This window comes from Megalopta genalis, chromosome 3, assembly GCF_051020955.1.
Source record: "Megalopta genalis isolate 19385.01 chromosome 3, iyMegGena1_principal, whole genome shotgun sequence".
Classification (NCBI taxonomy): Eukaryota; Metazoa; Arthropoda; class Insecta; order Hymenoptera; family Halictidae; genus Megalopta; species Megalopta genalis.
The window spans coordinates 13344940-13363235 of NC_135015.1; the positions used below are offsets into that span (position 1 = coordinate 13344940).

General features: G+C 42.2%; 1 protein-coding gene across 11 annotated transcripts in view; it reads right to left on the reverse strand.

The window, feature by feature from the left end:
* gish (casein kinase I gish) overlaps positions 1–18296 on the reverse strand; it is a 129883-nt gene that overhangs the window by 15219 nt on the left and 96368 nt on the right. For 6 of the 11 annotated variants that reach the window (XM_076520108.1, XM_033486246.2, XM_033486244.2 and 3 more), the window contains exons 2-6: positions 10139–10179; positions 8995–9064; positions 8326–8474; positions 6575–6809; positions 2173–2492 (exon numbers count right to left, since the gene is read on the reverse strand). In XM_076520108.1, coding sequence (XP_076376223.1) covers positions 2173–2492; positions 6575–6809; positions 8326–8474; positions 8995–9064; positions 10139–10179 — 815 coding nt within the window. Of the gene's footprint in view, positions 1–1058; positions 1134–2172; positions 2493–6574; positions 6810–8325; positions 8475–8994; positions 9065–10138; positions 10180–18296 lie in introns of all 11 variants that reach the window. The other 5 variants (XM_033486238.2, XM_076520107.1, XM_033486242.2 and 2 more) reach the window with 1 other exon arrangement.

Consider the following 18296-nt stretch of genomic DNA (forward strand, 5'->3'; position numbering starts at 1 on the left):
TGAAAATTACCAAAAGATTTTTCGAATTTGGTGAATTTTATGTAGACTGCGCATTTAGTGCGTTTGCGACAAAAATTAGTAAAATGTATCATAGAAAAAAAATGGAAGAATTTTTAGTCTGTTGCAAGAAACAGAAGACTTTTTGTTTCAATAATTTGGGTCTAACAAAAATAATATATCGACGCTATTAGATTCTTTCAATGCTTTCGAATGTGCAGAATCTGTAATTTGAATATTACAACAATATATGAACGATATTCAGCCTTGAGCAGATTGATCGATTCTCAAGTGGCATAATTCCATAGTATTTAAACATTTTTCTAGCAATCCTCGGTTGTAATCCTTTGAGGTTTAGCTCTTTCCTTATTATTTTATATATTATTCATTTTACTTTATTCCTATTACTTATACATACTTATTTATTTTGCTGATTTATAGAGAATCTTTACGTAAAACAAAAATGTTCAAAGTTAATTATAAGAAATACAAGTTGGATGAAACTGTCTAACCTCTTTTAATGATTGCAACAAGTTTACAATAATGTAATAATACCCTAAAATTCTTCTAACGTCTTCACAATTTTGCATTCGTCCTGTTCATTTATGCAACAACAATTGCAGACTTCCCAACCATTTCCGAATATGCGAATATGTTTAAGTAACGTTGTAACAAATAAGGAAATGAAACTGAGAAAACAATTTGCACCGTAAAGGATTAATAATTCTCAAAATACTAAAGTTGCATTACCGAATGTTTCTGTACAAGAAACTTCAGCGCAATTTCTTTGCTGCGGTATATTCTCAGGTTCAGGACTTGAGCTCGAATTTTGTGGCGACAGAAATTATGTCACCGGCAGCGAATGCGTTAAAAGGAGAGGATGAAGGTCGCAGGGGTTCGAATGAGGTCGAAAGTTGCTATGCAGGATGACATAGAGGCCAGCAAGCTCCCAGAGGCAGGTGAGCGGTTGATCGCAGCAAGTTAGCCTTGTAGATTAGGTTCCCATCGCTATCGATGGAAGAGCGATGGATGGCAACGTGAATTCGTTGAACGTCACCCACCTTGTCGGATCTCGTTTTTTCCACGTGAGAGGGAGGCGCGTTCCGCAGCACCCTAAGCTTGTCGAAGTTGTGTGGCTAGAGATACATTGGGGGCAGCATGCAAACGTTAAAAATCAGTGAAACAGTGAAACTTACCCCGAAGAGACGATACCTCGGAGTTTTCTTGGCGACAATTGGTGCAACGACAACGACACAGAGACATATTAAAACGGGAGACTCGGTGGAGTGTGCTGCTGCTGGGGTCGACGAACAATTTCAGATTTTCTCTGACGTTCGTTAGAAGATAGATATTAATTCGTCTTTCAATATTCGGACGACTTAAGACGAGAATACTCGAGAGTTGGTGGCGAGCTATTAACGAACGAATTTGCTCCATTTTTGTAAAAAATGAAAATCAGGTCCGGTCAATCCGTCAGAAAGAATTACAGAAGGTATTACCCTTTCCGCTCGAAAGCAGACGTACGAAACATGACATTATTTTTGTTCACAAGTTACTAAATGGCTTCATTATCTGTCCTGAATTACTGGCTTTATTTTGTTCAAATTTCTAACCAGCGTTCACACTTTATGACGAACAAGACTTTATAAATCGCGTCTTCGTCGATGCGAATACTTATTCTGGAGCGTTTCATATTTTCTCCCTGTTCAATCGTTTCGAACAGCAATTATTTTCCAAAGAGCTTTCCAGTCTATTGAATAAATTAAGGAAAAAGATCAAAAAGACTAAGAGATTTTGAGCAAATACATGGTTGAAAGATCTGATCAGGAGCGACACACTCCACCGAGCAAGTCGCCATAGAAAGAAGATCGTTTATCGTTCGAAAAATCTTTTAATTTGCTGGTGCCAATTAAAACCCGATATACATTGCGCGGATCACGAACAGAAACGGAACTTGGGCGATCCTTTCGCAGCCTCGATATCGACTCTTGCGACTCGCCCCCGGCCAATAAACGAGCATCACGACGTTTCTTTCTTCCGTTGTTGCATGCGTTTGCAGGGGGTGGCGGGTTCGGTGGTATTTTCAGGGATTGTGGAATTTAAACATGGCAGAGTGATAAACTGTTCATATCGGGCGGCGGGGAGGGGGTGCTATGAGATAAACGGGTTACGCACCATCGACTTGCCATTCCAATCGAACTCGCCGTCGTCGAGGAAGCCCCGTTTCTGGAAGAGTTCCTTGAACAGGTTCCTCAGGTACTCGTAGTCGGGCGTCTCGAAGAAGTCCAGTCTGCGGACGTACCGCAGGTACTTGGCCATCTCTTCCGGGTGCCCGTCGCAGAGCACCTCGATCGGTGTGTTCCGCTTCGTCTCGCCGATCTTCTGATACCGCTCCTTCAGCGTGTCCGCCTTCAGACCCTGCCAGGGCAGGCTGCCCCGCAGGAAGTACATGAACATGTGCCCCAGCGCTTCCAGGTCGTCTCTTCTGCTCTGCTCTGATTACCGGAAAAACAAGAATCTCCAGTCAGTGATACAGTCTCCCCTATCTCTCTCTCTCTCTCTCTCTCTCTCTCTCTCTCTCTCGCTCGCTCGCTCGCTCGCTCGCTCTCCGCTGTAAACGTTCTCGCGTGGGCGGACTACAGAACTTACACTACCTTGTTCGCAAGTACTCGGACACATTCATTCAAATGAATGGCACACTAGTGCTGTGCTAATCAGACTGCGGATCTTCGTGTTGAATGAAAAGTAGTGGCAAGAAACAGCGGACAGACGTTTGTTTCTTTTTGTAGTAAGTGCGTAACTCAACAGCCGTGACAAAAACCTCAAGAATTTCTTAACGCATACTGTCCAAAAAGGTTATACAAAGTTGGCCAATTTCGAGTGACGATGACTACGCGAAAAATCATCGTAGGATGATCATCTATTTTTCAAATTATAGCTTGAAACTTCTATTTTAAGATGATGTTTCTGGATTTTAAGCTCGATGCACTTTCACCACTGTAATTCTTCAAATGTGAGACCATGTTTACCATATTGAAAATTGACAAGTTTGACGGAATGCGCGGACTCTGTAAAATTTTTTTCGCAAATGTTCGAATAAAAAATTGTGTGAAAAAGCTGTAAAATTTGTTCTCCTTGCGGATAACGCTAATGCCGGTGGTACATGACAAAAATCCAAGGATTATTTTAAAGTGCTGTAACTTCGCGAAGAAGGATCGCAACCACGTTAATCTTAAAAAAAAATGTACTGATGTAATGTAAATGTAAAAGTAATGTAATGATTAAACGTTTTGCTCATTCTTTTTTGCATTCTTTGTTTCTCGTACATTTTCATTTCCCTCTATTTCCGAGTTTTGATAAGAGAAGAATCCAATTTTAGTTTCGATTTAATAACATTCATATTCAGTAGATTGAATGAGGTTAAGGGGTAGATTGTAATACGTTCAGTAGAATATAACAGTATTGGATTCTTCAAAGTTTTCACCGTTGCATATTTCAGGCACTTACTTCTCTCATAAATGCATGGAGCCCGCAGTCCGTTGTAATATTATCCGTAGCTGGAAATATTCGATCAATCAAACCCATTACCATAATAATTATTCATGCATCCAGTATGAATAATTAATAGGAGTACAACCTACAACGTAACTAGTGTTAAAAGCAAATTCGCCACGTATAAGAGAAATATTGATACGAAAATGCAATTTCATTGTTTCAATTTCAAGAAGTGCTCGCGGACTTTGGATATGCACACTGTACCGTTAATCACACTCGCGATCGAATTTTTTCTCTGGATGATACGATTGTTTGTCGCTGTCGATCGAACAATCTATGTATATGTCATTAGACTGCGATCTACGAGCCTGACGAATCCCTAGTCATTCCGTGTAATTACTCGAGTGAATAGATCCCGACAAACGGTCATTAAATCACCCAATTAAATCCTGTAATCAGATAGACAGCCGATGAAAAGATTTCTCTGTTAGAACGAGACTGATTCAATTACAACCGACGGTTGATTCCAGTCTTGCGGGAACACGTATGCATTAATGCGATGCTCTAATTGTTTCGATATGCAGGAGATAGCATGGCCATTCGCAGTGGCACTGATTTCTGCTGATTGCTGTTTTGTTTCAGATGCTGCACTAGGAGCTTCTTGGAGCTTCTCTGATGTTCATTCTTTGTTATCTAGAAGATGAACTGTCCCGATACACCAGTTATCGTTCCGAGTGTTCAGGACATTTTTGAAATTCTGATCCTAATTTTCCTAATTCTGCTCGACTGCCGGATACAATCCTTAGCACAAGGTATTCGAACACCTTTTAAAACGGCTTTTATTCTTTTGTCATTACAAGTAATAGCAAAATTAACAAGGAAGTATTATAGTAATTATACAGAGTAAACTAGTTCCTTTAACGCTGAAAAAAGATTCAAGACGTTTAGTCCAGTTTGAAAGAGTCGACTACCTTTTGCCAAGGGTAAAAAAACTCGCAAAATCAAAAAATACCTTAAATTTCAATTTTCCTGCTCCGGATTTATTATTATTTACTACTTTAACACTTTTGCATCCCAGAAATCCTATAATAATCCTAACAATAAAATACTATTCTAAACCTAGTCGAAGATTAGTGTCATAACATAAAATAGTGAACAAATTGAAAGAAACTAAAAATGTTGATAAATTACAATATTATCTAAGAGAGGAATGAGATTGCACTTGGCTCCTGCGTCTTGCAATTGATGCAGACGATTATTATTTTGCACAAAGATCCGCAGGCGTAGATCCAGATACGATTTTTGACTAGCGTACGAGGCTTCCGGGCGAGAAATATGCGAAATTGGCGCGATAGAGGACCAGTCCGAGAGGCTGGCATTAAAAAGGCGTTAAATATTCCGGGCGACACGTGGGAACGGGGCTGCACCGAGCACGTGGACTGCATTTTCGCTTAGGCACGCGTGGAATTTTTCCGGCCTTGATCGAGCGGCGTCAAGACAGAGGTCTAATAGACCCCGACCGTGTCTCTCGTTTTTGTTCGTCCTGTTGGCGCAATAATTCGCTTGCGATTGAATTACCGGGGAGAAAGACTATAGCCGTTCGGTGAATTGCGGCCGACGTACTCGTCGGATTTCAGCGTGCAACATTTTGCTCTCTCGCTGGCAAACTTTCTCCGGCGCCTTGGATCAGCCGGCAACGGTCCGAGAATTTCCGCGGGTCGTCTAACAGCAGCCTGCTCCGAAACTAATGGGATTCAGTTCGTAAAAGCTCCCCAAGATTGCTCCTCTTTACGATCGGGGTGATTTATCCTCGAACTGCTGTAAAGCCTCGATAACAGATCTTCGACAGGATAAAGATTCTCGCAGCATCCGAGAAGACATATCGAGATCGCCGGAAGTAATCGCAGGAAGTTCGCTCGAATCGTAAGACTACGGTAACAGTGAATACTATTTTTTACAAAGAAAAGAGATGAGCAGCGACGAAAGTGCCGCGAGAACGAGGCGAAGTTTTAATTGAAAGTCTTTAAGTCCCGGCACAACTGGATCGCTGATTGGGCACGTTTCAATTAGCCGCCCAGCAGCCGGATGCCTGAAAGTATCCACGGCCTTTGGAACCAGTTGTCTCGTGAGATGAAGAGTTCCAGGACATTTATTAGCTCGGTCACCTCTTGAACGTCCTCGACCCAATGAGAGTGTCTTTCGAAATAATTCCTAATTGTCGTTAATGGCCGGCAAAAGGATTGCCGTTCCGCCGCCGACTCCCTTTGAGGATGGGAGCGCGTTGCATCCGATGCATCGTGACGGGTGCTCGACATTTTACTGACAAAATGAAGACAGAGAGGCGGCTTCCGAAGCTGCCATGGGGAACAGCGAGAAACATCTCTGTCGTTTTAATTAATCGTTCACAGAACATTACACGGAATCTTGTTTGAAGCCGGCGCGATGCGTCGGTGAGTAATAAATCTACCATCGTTGTTTTTCAAAGATGTTGCACGCGTGGCCACGTTTGTAGCCGATACAACGGTGCGCTGAATAATAAATCTATCAATCTGATTCTTGATCGATATTGCATAGAATCTGGTTTAGGATGAATAACAAATGTATCATCCGAATGATATCTATGGCTTCGAGTCATGACTATAGCCGATGCAACTTTTCCTCTCAGAAGATATTACGTGCAATCATAGTCCAAGCATCGTTGCAACGAATAAGAAAGGATTAGAATATCGCATAGATTCGTGACTATAACCGATGCAACGTTGCAGTAAATAACAAGTGCATCATTTTTCTTCTTAAAGTGCATTACATAAAATCTTGTCTAGAGCAAACGTAACATGGCATTAAGCAATAAGTGCATCATGTTTGTTCTTTGAAGTTGTTACATAGAATCATGTCTACGGTCTATATAATACGAATGATAAATTCATCGTTCCTATTTTAAGGTGATATTGCACGGTGTCTCGTTTAGAGTCGGCGCAACGTTGCAGCGAGTAACAAATGTATCGTCTCGGTAGTTAGACGTTATTGTGTAGAATCTCGAGTATAGACGGTGAATGCAATATGAAAGGTGGTAAACAGTTACCTTTTCCAAGGTGCGTGTTGATGCTCATGTAACGCGCCGTCCCCGTCAGGCTTTTGTGTTCCCGATAGGGTATGTGTTTGTTCGTCTCCAGGTCTATGTACTCTTTGGCCAGTCCGAAGTCGATGATGTGAACGATCTTCTCCCGTTTTGTTGGGCACCGTCCGATCAGGAAGTTCTCCGGCTTGATGTCCCGATAGATCAGGTGTCGACTGTGAACGTACTCTATCCTATAGAGCTGCACAGACAGGTTCAACGGTTAAACCTAATTCCAACCAATACTGAATACATGATAATCGACGCTTTTGAAATCCTTCTAAAAATATACCGTGGAGATTATCGTGCGCGTTCAAGGGGGTATTCTAGCGTAGATCTTTGGAAAAATCGACTTTTTTTACATTTTCTTGAAGATCAAAAGATTCAAAAATACGTATACAAAACCGTATTTTTGAATTCTTAAACTTAAGAAAGTTAAGTAAACTTAACAGCTGATTGATCCGTTCATAATACGAATGGTCATTATTGGTATACAAAACTCTAAATGTGTTCTTTTCGAATGTATGTTATTCCAAACGGTGACTATGACACCTCAAAATCTACTTAACAAATTGTCTTCAGAATTTAGACGCACATTCGGTATGCCCGTGTCTATCTTCCGAACTAGAACCAACCCAAAATTCTAGTTCTTTGGGTTCAAACACATAATTCAAAATTGGTTATTTTTAATATATATTGATAACCAATTTTAACTTGTTTTAATCAAAAAAATGTTGATATATTATCGAAACATGCCTAAATAAACCTTGTAGATGTGATCGCAATAGGTGTTATAATTTATTCGCAAAACGATCCCAAAGAAAGTTAAACAAAAACGTAATTTACCCTAGAATACTCCCTTAAATTCTAATCCAGAGCCGAGAAGTTCTCTCGAGTTCCATGGATTAATTGGTTAACTATCAATTCGGACGATCCTTTCGGTATCGAAGGCTTCCTTTGTGGTCAAAGCGATCGACGTTCGTGTCCGAGCGTAGTCGACACGGTTCCCTTGGTGACCGGAAACGCTGTCTACAGTGAAACTGACGTGTTAACCCTCTGCGAAGGAACGATCTCTCTCTCGTAGATCTTTAATTCTACAGAGGATTTTTATACTCGGTCTCGTGGATTTCAATTTATAAATCTTTGTCCATCAATTTATCGAAATACATTTCATCCAGACTTTTCAAGACGACAGATCCGTCGATCTTTTTTATCGAATCCATTTTATTAAATATTTGATCCATTTTATCGAATCTATTTAATCTACTAATACTTTACTGATTTTATTTCATCCAATTCATCGAATGTATTTAATCGATTTTATCGAATCTATCTTTTAAGCGAATGGAAGAGATAGATCTTCTTCTAAGGATTAAATTAAATCTCTGAGGATATACAATCTCAGTGAACATTTCTTTTACAGAGATTCTCACAGATCCCCATTTTTTACAGACGTCATTTTGCAAAAATTTATCAATTTGATCAAGTGCCCATTGATAACAGCACCCCGACGATAATATCGCTCACGAAATCAAATAACGATCATTCTAACAAGCACGGTTCATTGACTGCACAAGTCACCCTACATGTTTTATGATACCTTATTTATTGACCTCTGCATTGAATTTAGAAGCCTAGGCTGTCGATTCTGATGAGTCTTCTGAAAAGCCGGGTCGAATCAGATCCGGACGTCGCAGCGTAGGTTTAATGGTACTCACTAGTTGTGTGGCGATGTTCAGAACGGTCTTCAGGGTAAACCTCCTCCCACAGAGGTCGAACAGGTCCTCCAGGCTCGGGCCAAGCAGCTCCATCACCAAGGCGTTGAACTTCCCGCATGGGCCGAAGTAATATACTTCCGGAATACCCTCTGAGAGCATTTCACGAAACAATAAACGAGTCAAAACGCTACCACTCCGATGTAGAACTCCCGAAATGATTTATGTGTTTGGGTTCCGAAAGCGAAGCAAGTGAAACTCTTGAAACGCGAACCTCGGTCGTTGCGAGCAAACTAACCAGACTAATTTTCAGTAATTAATGCGCGCCGCTTCAAAGAAAGAAATCAACGCCTCAGAGACGCGAACTTGCGATTTACAACGTTTGAACGAATAAATGCTATTGTACAAGGGTGTTTCGTCTAACCGAGTGCAATCGTAATACGAATAAGAAAATGTATGGCCTGATTTTAAAAAATCCAGTTCACCTTGAAATAGCCTCTACTGTTACATGAATGAAGAAATTATTGATACTACGTAAGACGACTTTTTATGCTGAACAGCTTTTGTATATATATAAATATTTTTTCGAAGCTATTTTTTTCCGAGATATTTCGCTACACTCGGTTAGACGGAACGCCCTTTATGCGAAATCGTTGGTGTGAAAGTACTCACCGTGTGAACCTAATAATTTGTAAAACCTATATTCTAAGTGCAGCTGTGGCGCCTTCGACCTCATTGGTTCCTGCAGAATCGAAAGGAGCATTCTAATTAAATACGTCAATCTTTCTATAGATCTTTGATTCCGGTATGAGATCGAGTAAGTAGAACCTGTTCGCAGAGGACTCGATCGTTCGCAGTACAAAGCAAAATAATCAGAAGTGCATGTTTCGCCACGGGTCAAACAAACCTCGGAGAGTCGAGTAATTAAGCTTCGTTTCTCATTAATTTTAATATAACCCTGCACGCTCCGGAGTAATATTTCAGTCGATGCTCCTTGTTTCCGTTGGAAGCTCGTATTTCTCAACATTCTTTGTTACGAATGCCGTCGGAAATAAAATACCCGCAGAGAACGAGTTTCCGCGAGAAAAGTTGCAACTCGCTTTCTCGACGTTTTTTATTAAAAAAAAAAATGAAATATTACGAGTCCTCTGCGCATCTGTTCGATGGAAACGCGTTGTGGTGTCGATGCCGTAGATTAATGGCATTTTGTTATAGAAATTCATGGCGGGCAAAATAACGCGAAAGATTCGAGACGATTCAGTTATTAAAAAGACAGTTCACGTAATTTAATTGTAAGTGCCGTCGTACAATTTGCTAATTGCTCTTTAACCCCTTGCACTGTGATTTCAGTTACAGCTACGTTTAGTAGCACTTTTTCATCCTTAATCATTTTCCTGGTAGAACGAGACAATTTTCTTATTTATTTATTATCAAGTCCCATTAGTGTGCGTAAGATATACATACCAGCAATTAAAACGTAATGCATGTACACAATAAATTTTTGAGCCTATATGCATTACTAAAAAAAAAGTACACAATTTATTGTCTCTGACGCAGGCAATTTTTGCTTCACGTATGTCTCAATTTACTTTCATTCCTGAATATTGATAACGGAAGCATTAAATTCTGTTTCGAAAAACTGAATGACATTCGTATTTAGTAGATTCCGTATGAAATATTCATGACTCGTTGTTGCAGTGCAAGGGGTTAAGACCACCGAAGAATAACGTCTCGAGATCTTGATCGGGCAAGAGAGTCGAACGAGAACTAATTTTCGCTTTAGAACCGATCGGATGAGAAACGTTGCTCGACTTACCATTTTAATTGCTACATGCTCGTTATTGTAGAGGTTCTTCCCTGCGAACAGAAAGAAAAGAAAGGAAAGGTCAGTAAACGGTCGGCGATAGCGCGCGGCAATTACGCGTGTCGCGCGCCAACAAGCTTATTAATACTTTTACCGCGAGCGCCCACTGGCACCCAACGCGTCCCGTTGTAAATATTTAATTACACTGGCCGCGACTGTTTTACGCAATCGCGGATATCATTCTGGGTGTGCCCGGCGGACCCGCGGCCCCTGCCGATCGCTCTTCCATTAAGCTAAACGCTAATGAACGCTCCGGACGTTCTGCCGACTATCACCGACACCGATGTCGGTAATCGTGTCTGCTCCCGTAATTGCTTTTGAGAAGAAGCGTTGCGTAGAAATGCGAAAAGACGACATCCTGTTCCGTTAGGTTTCATTAATCTTCGCTGGCACATCTATGCGCGAAATCGAGGAAATAGTTAATTAAGTTCAATATACACTTATTTCGGTTTACTACATCGCCGTTCGAGAAGCCCGGAGCGAATTAAGAGAAGATTTATTAGGACTGGATGATTTATTAGCCCACTGGACATTGTTCTCTATAAATAACTCGGTTCGTAGTGCGGTCTGACTAATATTTTCGAACACTTCGACTTCTATCGTAAGATGCAATTTATACGTGCATGCAAAGATATCTGAAATAAATTACAACGTTACTGCGAATCAACTCAGCATCGTCTTAACAATAAATTCGATCGGCAAACAATACGCGCGTTAGCAAACAATAACACTCCTTGTTTCTCACAATGGGGAACACGTGTCTTACGCAACTATGATTCTAGCCCGCTCTTGCCGCCGTTTTACAGGAAACGATTTCACGAATCGCAATTGACATAGCTCGTAAACAATTTTCACTGGACCGTATTTCTCAGCTTCGCGTGCGCTATACATGCATAAACGTCCGCGTGCTATTTATATGCCGACCCAATAAATCGATTAGAAAGGGAATCCGAGGCAAAGCCTGCTAAATCCAGTGACTCGATCTCGAATCGAAGAGCCTCTCGTCCGAACAATAAAAATCGTTCTCCCTTAAAACATTCTAGTTGCGACAGAATTCTAGCTGCGACCCGATAAAAGATTATCGTTTTTGACCGATCGATGGGGGCTGGATGTGGAGAATCTCGCCGGGTTCTAGGGCTAGGGAACGAACGAATGCGAACCGTTGAAACGCTACGCTCCTGGAATACCTCACGGAATTTATCGTCCCAGCTGTGGGAGCCGGCCTATTTTCGAGGACGAATCAATTTTTCCACGGTATTCGGAGAGCCGTAGTAATTCCCGCGGATCTCGCCGCTTCCCTCTGACATATTTTCCATTGTCAGGCATCTCCTTACTGGAATTGGATCGTGTCGTTGTAGCCGTTCCGCGGCGAAAGGACCGGCGAGGACAAGTGCACCGCCTTTTTATTGCTGGATGAACCTCTCCACCGATCATTCGTCGCGTCACGGAACTTCGAGTATAGCGTTCCCTCGTTACATGCCATCCGAAGCATGTACCCTGAATCCGGGCAAATCGGCCTTCGCCTATTTTACCTCTTCGGCGAAACGATTTCCGAAAAATGTGCGCGAAGAAACGGTTGCAACTTTTAGGCGAAGACTTGGACGTGGTCATTGGGAATTTAGAAACTTTCTGGAAAATGCTACTGTCTCAGAATTTTCTACGATTCGAAACTGTTCGCATGCAATACGGTTTGTAATGTGAATCAATGAAGATTTAGTTCGATGCTGTGACTAAGTGTTTTATTATTTATTAACATTCGTGAAAAATGTGTAAAGAAACGGTTGCAATTTTTAGGCGATGACTTGAACGTGGTCATTGGAAATTTAGAAACTTTCTGGACAATGCTACTGTCTCAGAATTTTTTACGATTCGAAACTGTTCGCATGCAATACGGTTTGTAATGTGAATCAATGAAGATTTAGTTCGATGCTGTGACTAAGTGTTCTATTATTTATTAACATTCGTGAAAAATGTGTAAAGAAACGGTTGCAATTTTTAGGCGATGACTTGAACGTGGTCATTGGAAATTTAGAAACTTTCTGGACAATGCTACTATCTCAGAATTTTCTACGATTCGAAACTGTTCGCATGCAATACGGTTTGTAATGTGAATCAATGAAGATTTAGTTCGATGCTGTAACTAAGCGTTCTATTATTTATTAACATTCGTGTGAGCCTGCTTAGTAAAGAATAATTTTATCACTGTTATTGTTTATTCACGGGCTACTAGACCCTTTTAAATCATACAAATGAAATAGATATAATACGGAACAATGTTGCAAAGGACAAGATTTTACGACAATGGACGAGGATCTACTGTATCACTGAAGTTGCTGATCACTGAAAGTGATGAATGTATTTATTGTGTTAGACTTTCCGCCGTTTTTATTCCTCCATTTATACACTGAAGAATTTATATATTAGATGTGAACAAATATTCTAAATGTTCTAATTATCTACAATTAATTGGTTATATATACTAAAAGATTATAACCCGTAAATAAATAAAGAAATAAATCACTAATTGCGAACAAAAGTGAATCGTAGAGGCATCCCGACGAAATTAGAGACGATGGCAAAACGTTTTCGAATGGTCGATCGAAAATCGGTAATTAAACTTTGATTTCGCTGGCGTTTATCGGCGGTATTCGTGTTCCGATAATTCCGGGCGAAGTGGGTGAGCTAGCTGAGTAATATCTCGGTTTGATTAATTGTTTAATTAAGCATACCCGATCTATGGCCCATATTCGGCGCTATTCCCACCGATTACCGCCTCTCCCTCTCTCTCTCTCTCTTTCCCTATCCAGCGACCGAGGAAAAAGCTTCTAGGAGGAGTTCATGGATCCTCGATTTCCGATCGAGGGATTAGCGAGGATTGCGAATTCGAACGGAATCTAATGGAAAACTTTCCGAGTTGATATCGATTCTCGACACGAGAATCGGCGGTCGTGTCGGCGCGTGCAACGGCACGGCGTCGTGTCTCGCGATCCACGATCTATCCGCGAGCCACGCATTATGCTCGACTCGCTCGATCCGCACGTGAGATCCGGCACTGATTCATCGCGGCTGCGCGCTCGTCGATTATATTCCAGCTTGATACGTTCGCGATCCGAGCGACCGCGATTCCAATTGTCGCCCTTAATCGCTCAGGTTCGCGTGAGCCTGCCGAGGTATTCCAGCTGATCGGGAACCGCGTTTCCTAATCGTTTCCCGAGCGAGTCACGCGAGTCCGACGAAAATCGTTCTGTCGATTCCAGATCGAACACTGTTGTCTCTCCGTGACAAGGACACGAGATCGATGCTTGGCGAATCGATACCTTTCTCTTGGTAACCTTCTGCCTTTGGTCGCCGTGTTCTTTCTGTTTTCAATCGTCGCAGGTTACTCTTTACCTCGCTGACAATCGACGTTTCGTCGACAGTCATTGATCTACAAATACTTTCAACGATGAAAAGACGACGATAAAGGCCGCCAAAACAGTTTGCTAAAATGTCTCGCGACGATTGAACCCTTCCTCGTGTCTGTGTTAAATTTTCTCAGGCTGTGAGTCGGAAAAGAAACAAACATGTTCATTTTTCTCGGTTGTAATCATTTCTTCGAGGATGAAAATTTATATTTATTGTGTGGCAACTGTTGTCGAAGTTGGACGGTAATCGATTATTTTGCGATCACTTTTTAGTTTTCGTTCGCTTGTCTAAAACTTTACTTGTAATTGGAAATTGTACACTCACGATGGAAGGTTTATGCGTCGTTGATATCTCAAATTGTACTTGTCGTTTCACAAATCTAAAATAAACTGTGAACAAAGAAGTGGCTTGCGACTAAAACACAATAGATATTTTCCTTGGAAAAACTAACAGTAATAATAGATTTGTGGTTTCAGAGAAAATACGTTATAAAATTTTATGCATTTTTCCTGCGGTCAAAAGACCGGTTACGGTAGAGAACATAAAATTATCAGGAAAAAGCTAAAGGGGAGAGATAAATATCGATAAATTAAGTAGCTATATATTATAGAAAAAGTCGCGCAGTAATTTGAAAAAAGGAAACGATAACAAATTTTGCTCGAAGTTTGAAAAATGGACAAGCGAGAATCAGATGTAGCGAACAAACTTAAGCGTCATCGCAAAATCAATATTACACAGATCTTAATTAATGCTTTATCCTTTCAACAAATGTAGATACGTTACATATTTTTTGCCATTTACAGGCATTATACCACCGTCTAAGATGAAATCTTGAATCAAATCTGTAACGGAGGCTGACGAATAGAACTCACATTTTTACAATAACGAGCAAGTGCCCAAATACTCATGCACGGTAATGTATCTCGAGTTCCGTCGTTAGATTTGTCTTTATTATCGACGACAAAAATGTCCACACGAAACACACGAATAACTGTAACGCTAGACGCTTAGTCTGTTTGATCGAAGAACTTTTGCCAAGTCCTGTAATGAAATCCGCCGTGTATTCATGAGACTCGCAACGTTTCAGTCTGTTCGTTAGACCATTCCGTCTCTAGTCAGTCCGCAGACCATTACAATAATCAATTCTGTAGCAACCTGAGACCAGAACGAATAAATTTTATCCTCCGCTTTCCACATTTTTGCATAAACAACGCACGGGCGTTCCCTCGATCGCGCCTCGTGGAAAGCAAGCCCGATGAATTGAAAAAAGGCGAACGAAGCCCATTAGCATATCTGCGCAATTAAACCATTTTTTGAGCCATTAGCCGGAGAAAGCGAGGAACAGCGGACCATGGTACGCCGCTAAAAGCGGGGAAGAGTTTCGTATCGGCGTTGTATACGACTTTAGGAAACATAAAAGGATCGCGGCTCGGCGCTGCGCGGCGCTCGATTCGCGGCCACTCGAGGGTTAAATCGACAAAACAACTTTCCCTTCCTCTGTAATACCACCAGGACTCGGCCTGTATCCTCGGACTGGTCCGCGCCAAGGAGCCAGAAGTTCAAATTCCGGATACGAAGTTTCCGAGATCGATAGCCAAAGAGTCCGCGGCGCTTTTCTCCGGCTGAAAACTGAATGGCCGCGAGCCGCGGCCACTTTCTCCCGCTTTCGATCGCAAAGCTTCCAGACGATCGGCGCCCGCCACACGACACGGAGATTACGAAACGATCCCATCCGTCCAGTTTGTTTCTCGCATGGTTTCCGCAGAGGCCGGCGACGCGTCGCGCGCGAAACTCGCTTAAAATTCGAGCGCGCGCGCGACCACAGTTTTGCATACCGGCAATTAGCGCGCGTTCAGCTAATTGCGAATTAATGCTCGGCCCGGACGCCGCGTGTCAAACCTCGAGTCCTTTCCTCGGCCGCATGGAGGATGAAAGATGAAATCTCGACGTAAACGTCGTTAGAGCCTGAATCAGTAGGATAATCGCGCTAATCGTTTATGACCAAAATCAACAGCCGAAACTGTGCAGACGTTGCACGATTTTTTAGAACATCGTCGCGCCCTTTTTACGACTCGTTAGGGTCATTGAAACAAGAGTTTCCCGCTGTTGGTACAACGAATGTTCGCGCAAGCATCCGCGAGTCTAATCCGTGCGACAAATGGCAGCCGTTCAGGCAGAGTTTTATACGAACTATAACTGTTTTCATGGCGGAGCTGAGTCGTTTGGATTATCGTCGCTCTCGTGCCGAACGATGTTGTACAACACTTTGTAGCAGAAATTGCAGTTATTATTCTTTTCATCGACTGCGCCTGCCCACGCCTTGTTGCGAGCCCGGTATGGAAGAGAGTTACGTGCTACAATGTCGCGGGCGCGTAACCGGCATTGTGTTTCACATCGTATTATGTAAATCGAATATTGATATTTATTAAATTCCATTTAGAACCGTCCCCGCGCTGGGTGTTGCGGTCACAGGTGGTTCTCTGCGGATGAAAAACGGAAAAATATCGTGTACCGCCGATCCGTTCGGGATTCGAAAGTTTCACGGTAGACCGCGAAAAGATCGGATCCAGTCGAAGGTTAGGCCTAGAAGGTGGTTCGAACAAGCCGCGAATGAAAGTCGCGGCCTGACATTTACGATCGCTAATATCTCCCGACTGTAATCACTGCGCCTTGCAACCTTGCTCGCGAGATGAAGCGCGAAGTCAAGGGTGTTCCGACGCGTTGCGAAATCACGCGAACACGACCAGGACACGTTCTCATCGAAGCTAATTCCCCGTTTCCTTCGACGGACCCGCGGCGGATGGAACAAAGAAAGAAAAACCGTCGGCAGGTCGCATTATTCGAGCCGCCTGGCCGGGGATCGATCGACCCGGACGTCCATGGAGGAGCTGCGAGGGCGGATATGGAGGTCGTTTAATTATATTTAACGCGGCGAGGAATGATCTTAATAAGACCAGCCAGATGGAATTCGAATATTCCGATTCGATCGACCGACCGATACCGAGAAACGCGACGCTTGCAGGAAATTGAAACTGGGAACAGAGTGCAGAGGCTTCTGCAACCAACGGGCCAGCCCGATGAGTTACGTAAGGCCTGCCACTTATCTTTTCAGCTCCAACAGCAAAGATCCAGGATCCAGGCTTCTGCTTCTGCCGACGCTTTTCGGATCGCTCGGGTCGCGATGGTGCAACTACCTGCGATTTACTGTACTTTACTTTCTGCACTTATTTTCTAGATTTTCTTTAACGATTTCCTCGCTGAAATTTTCAGGCGACCACTGGTGCAATTATCGCAGATTTATTCTACTCCACTTCCTGCATTAATTTTTTTAGATTTCCTTCATCAATTTTCTCTCGAAGGTACTAGGAAACTGTGCTGAATGTCTTAACTCGCGACCTGTACAACTATCGGGGATTTATTGTACTTTATTTTCTACACTAATCTTTTAGTTTCCCTTCATCCATTTTCTTGCGAAATACTAGAAAAATGAACCGAATGAACTGAACTTCCGCTATCTCCGACACTGTTGTCGTTTTTCTGATACGAGACTCTCGAAACCCAGGTAAATAATAATTTGTACAAACAACTTACTTATGCATTTATTTTTATTTAACTAATAACAATCCAATTGAGTTCGTGCTTAGGCTTTTAGACACATTTGAATTGGTACGATTTCACCAATCCTTCGCAATCGTTAAATTGTGACTACGTTTCATTTTCATCGTAATCATATTCCACAAATAATTTAATATTCTGAAAAGAATTTATCAAGATTTTAGTTCCTGACGAAACAGAAGCTCCTTAGAAAAATGAAAGAAAAAGAAAAAGAACAAGCATTCCGGGAGTCGAATGTTTCTAGTTTCGTGAATTCGGGACCTCAAAAATTTTCGCATACGAGTTTCGCGAATCTAAAAATCCGGTTTCCAGTCATCCCTGCTTTCGAGTATGATTCTTCAAATTTGGTTTCCGTCCAAAAGAAGCATTGATAGCCGTCGGTGGAACAATGGCCGCGAGTTTCCGGCAACCGGGAACAACATTTTGATTCGCAGGCGGCGCGACGCCCAGCCAAAGCGATTCAGCGATTCTGGTACGCGTCTATCGGAATTGCCACTCGGCGTTGATTCGTTCGGTGTGTGCTCGACGTCTTTGGCCCGACGACGAGACCCGTGTACACAGGAACCCTTTGTGATGCGCGCGAGACCGATAATTAGAGTCAGAGTTAAGTGTACACGCTCGATAATTAGACCCGGAGTAAGACCATTATGCGGTACGCCTCCGGAGTAGGAATTCGCGCCACCCCGAAACCGGGATTCCGATCCAATAAGAATCACGTACGATTAAATGCAATGATACTTGGGATTTTCTCGGGACTGAATATACGCGACGATACGGAGAGCTGATAAACCTGATCTCGGATTTTTTCCGAGCATTCGACTTCTATACATTTCCCTTCACCGTATGATACTTATCATCAGAATGCGGATTTTTATGCAAAATCGAACTGCCTGCATCAATTGCATGATGCAGGAGCTACGTAAACGCTAGTTTCCCTTTTCGATCATTTTAGCGAGTTCATTTCACCATTTTTTCATAATTTACTTTAATAGATAAGTTGCATTAAATCGACTTATTTTTTACGTATACGAAATTCGCAGCTTACTTATCGCCTTCATTTTCCACTGACAATAGTTTCCCGTGACACGAT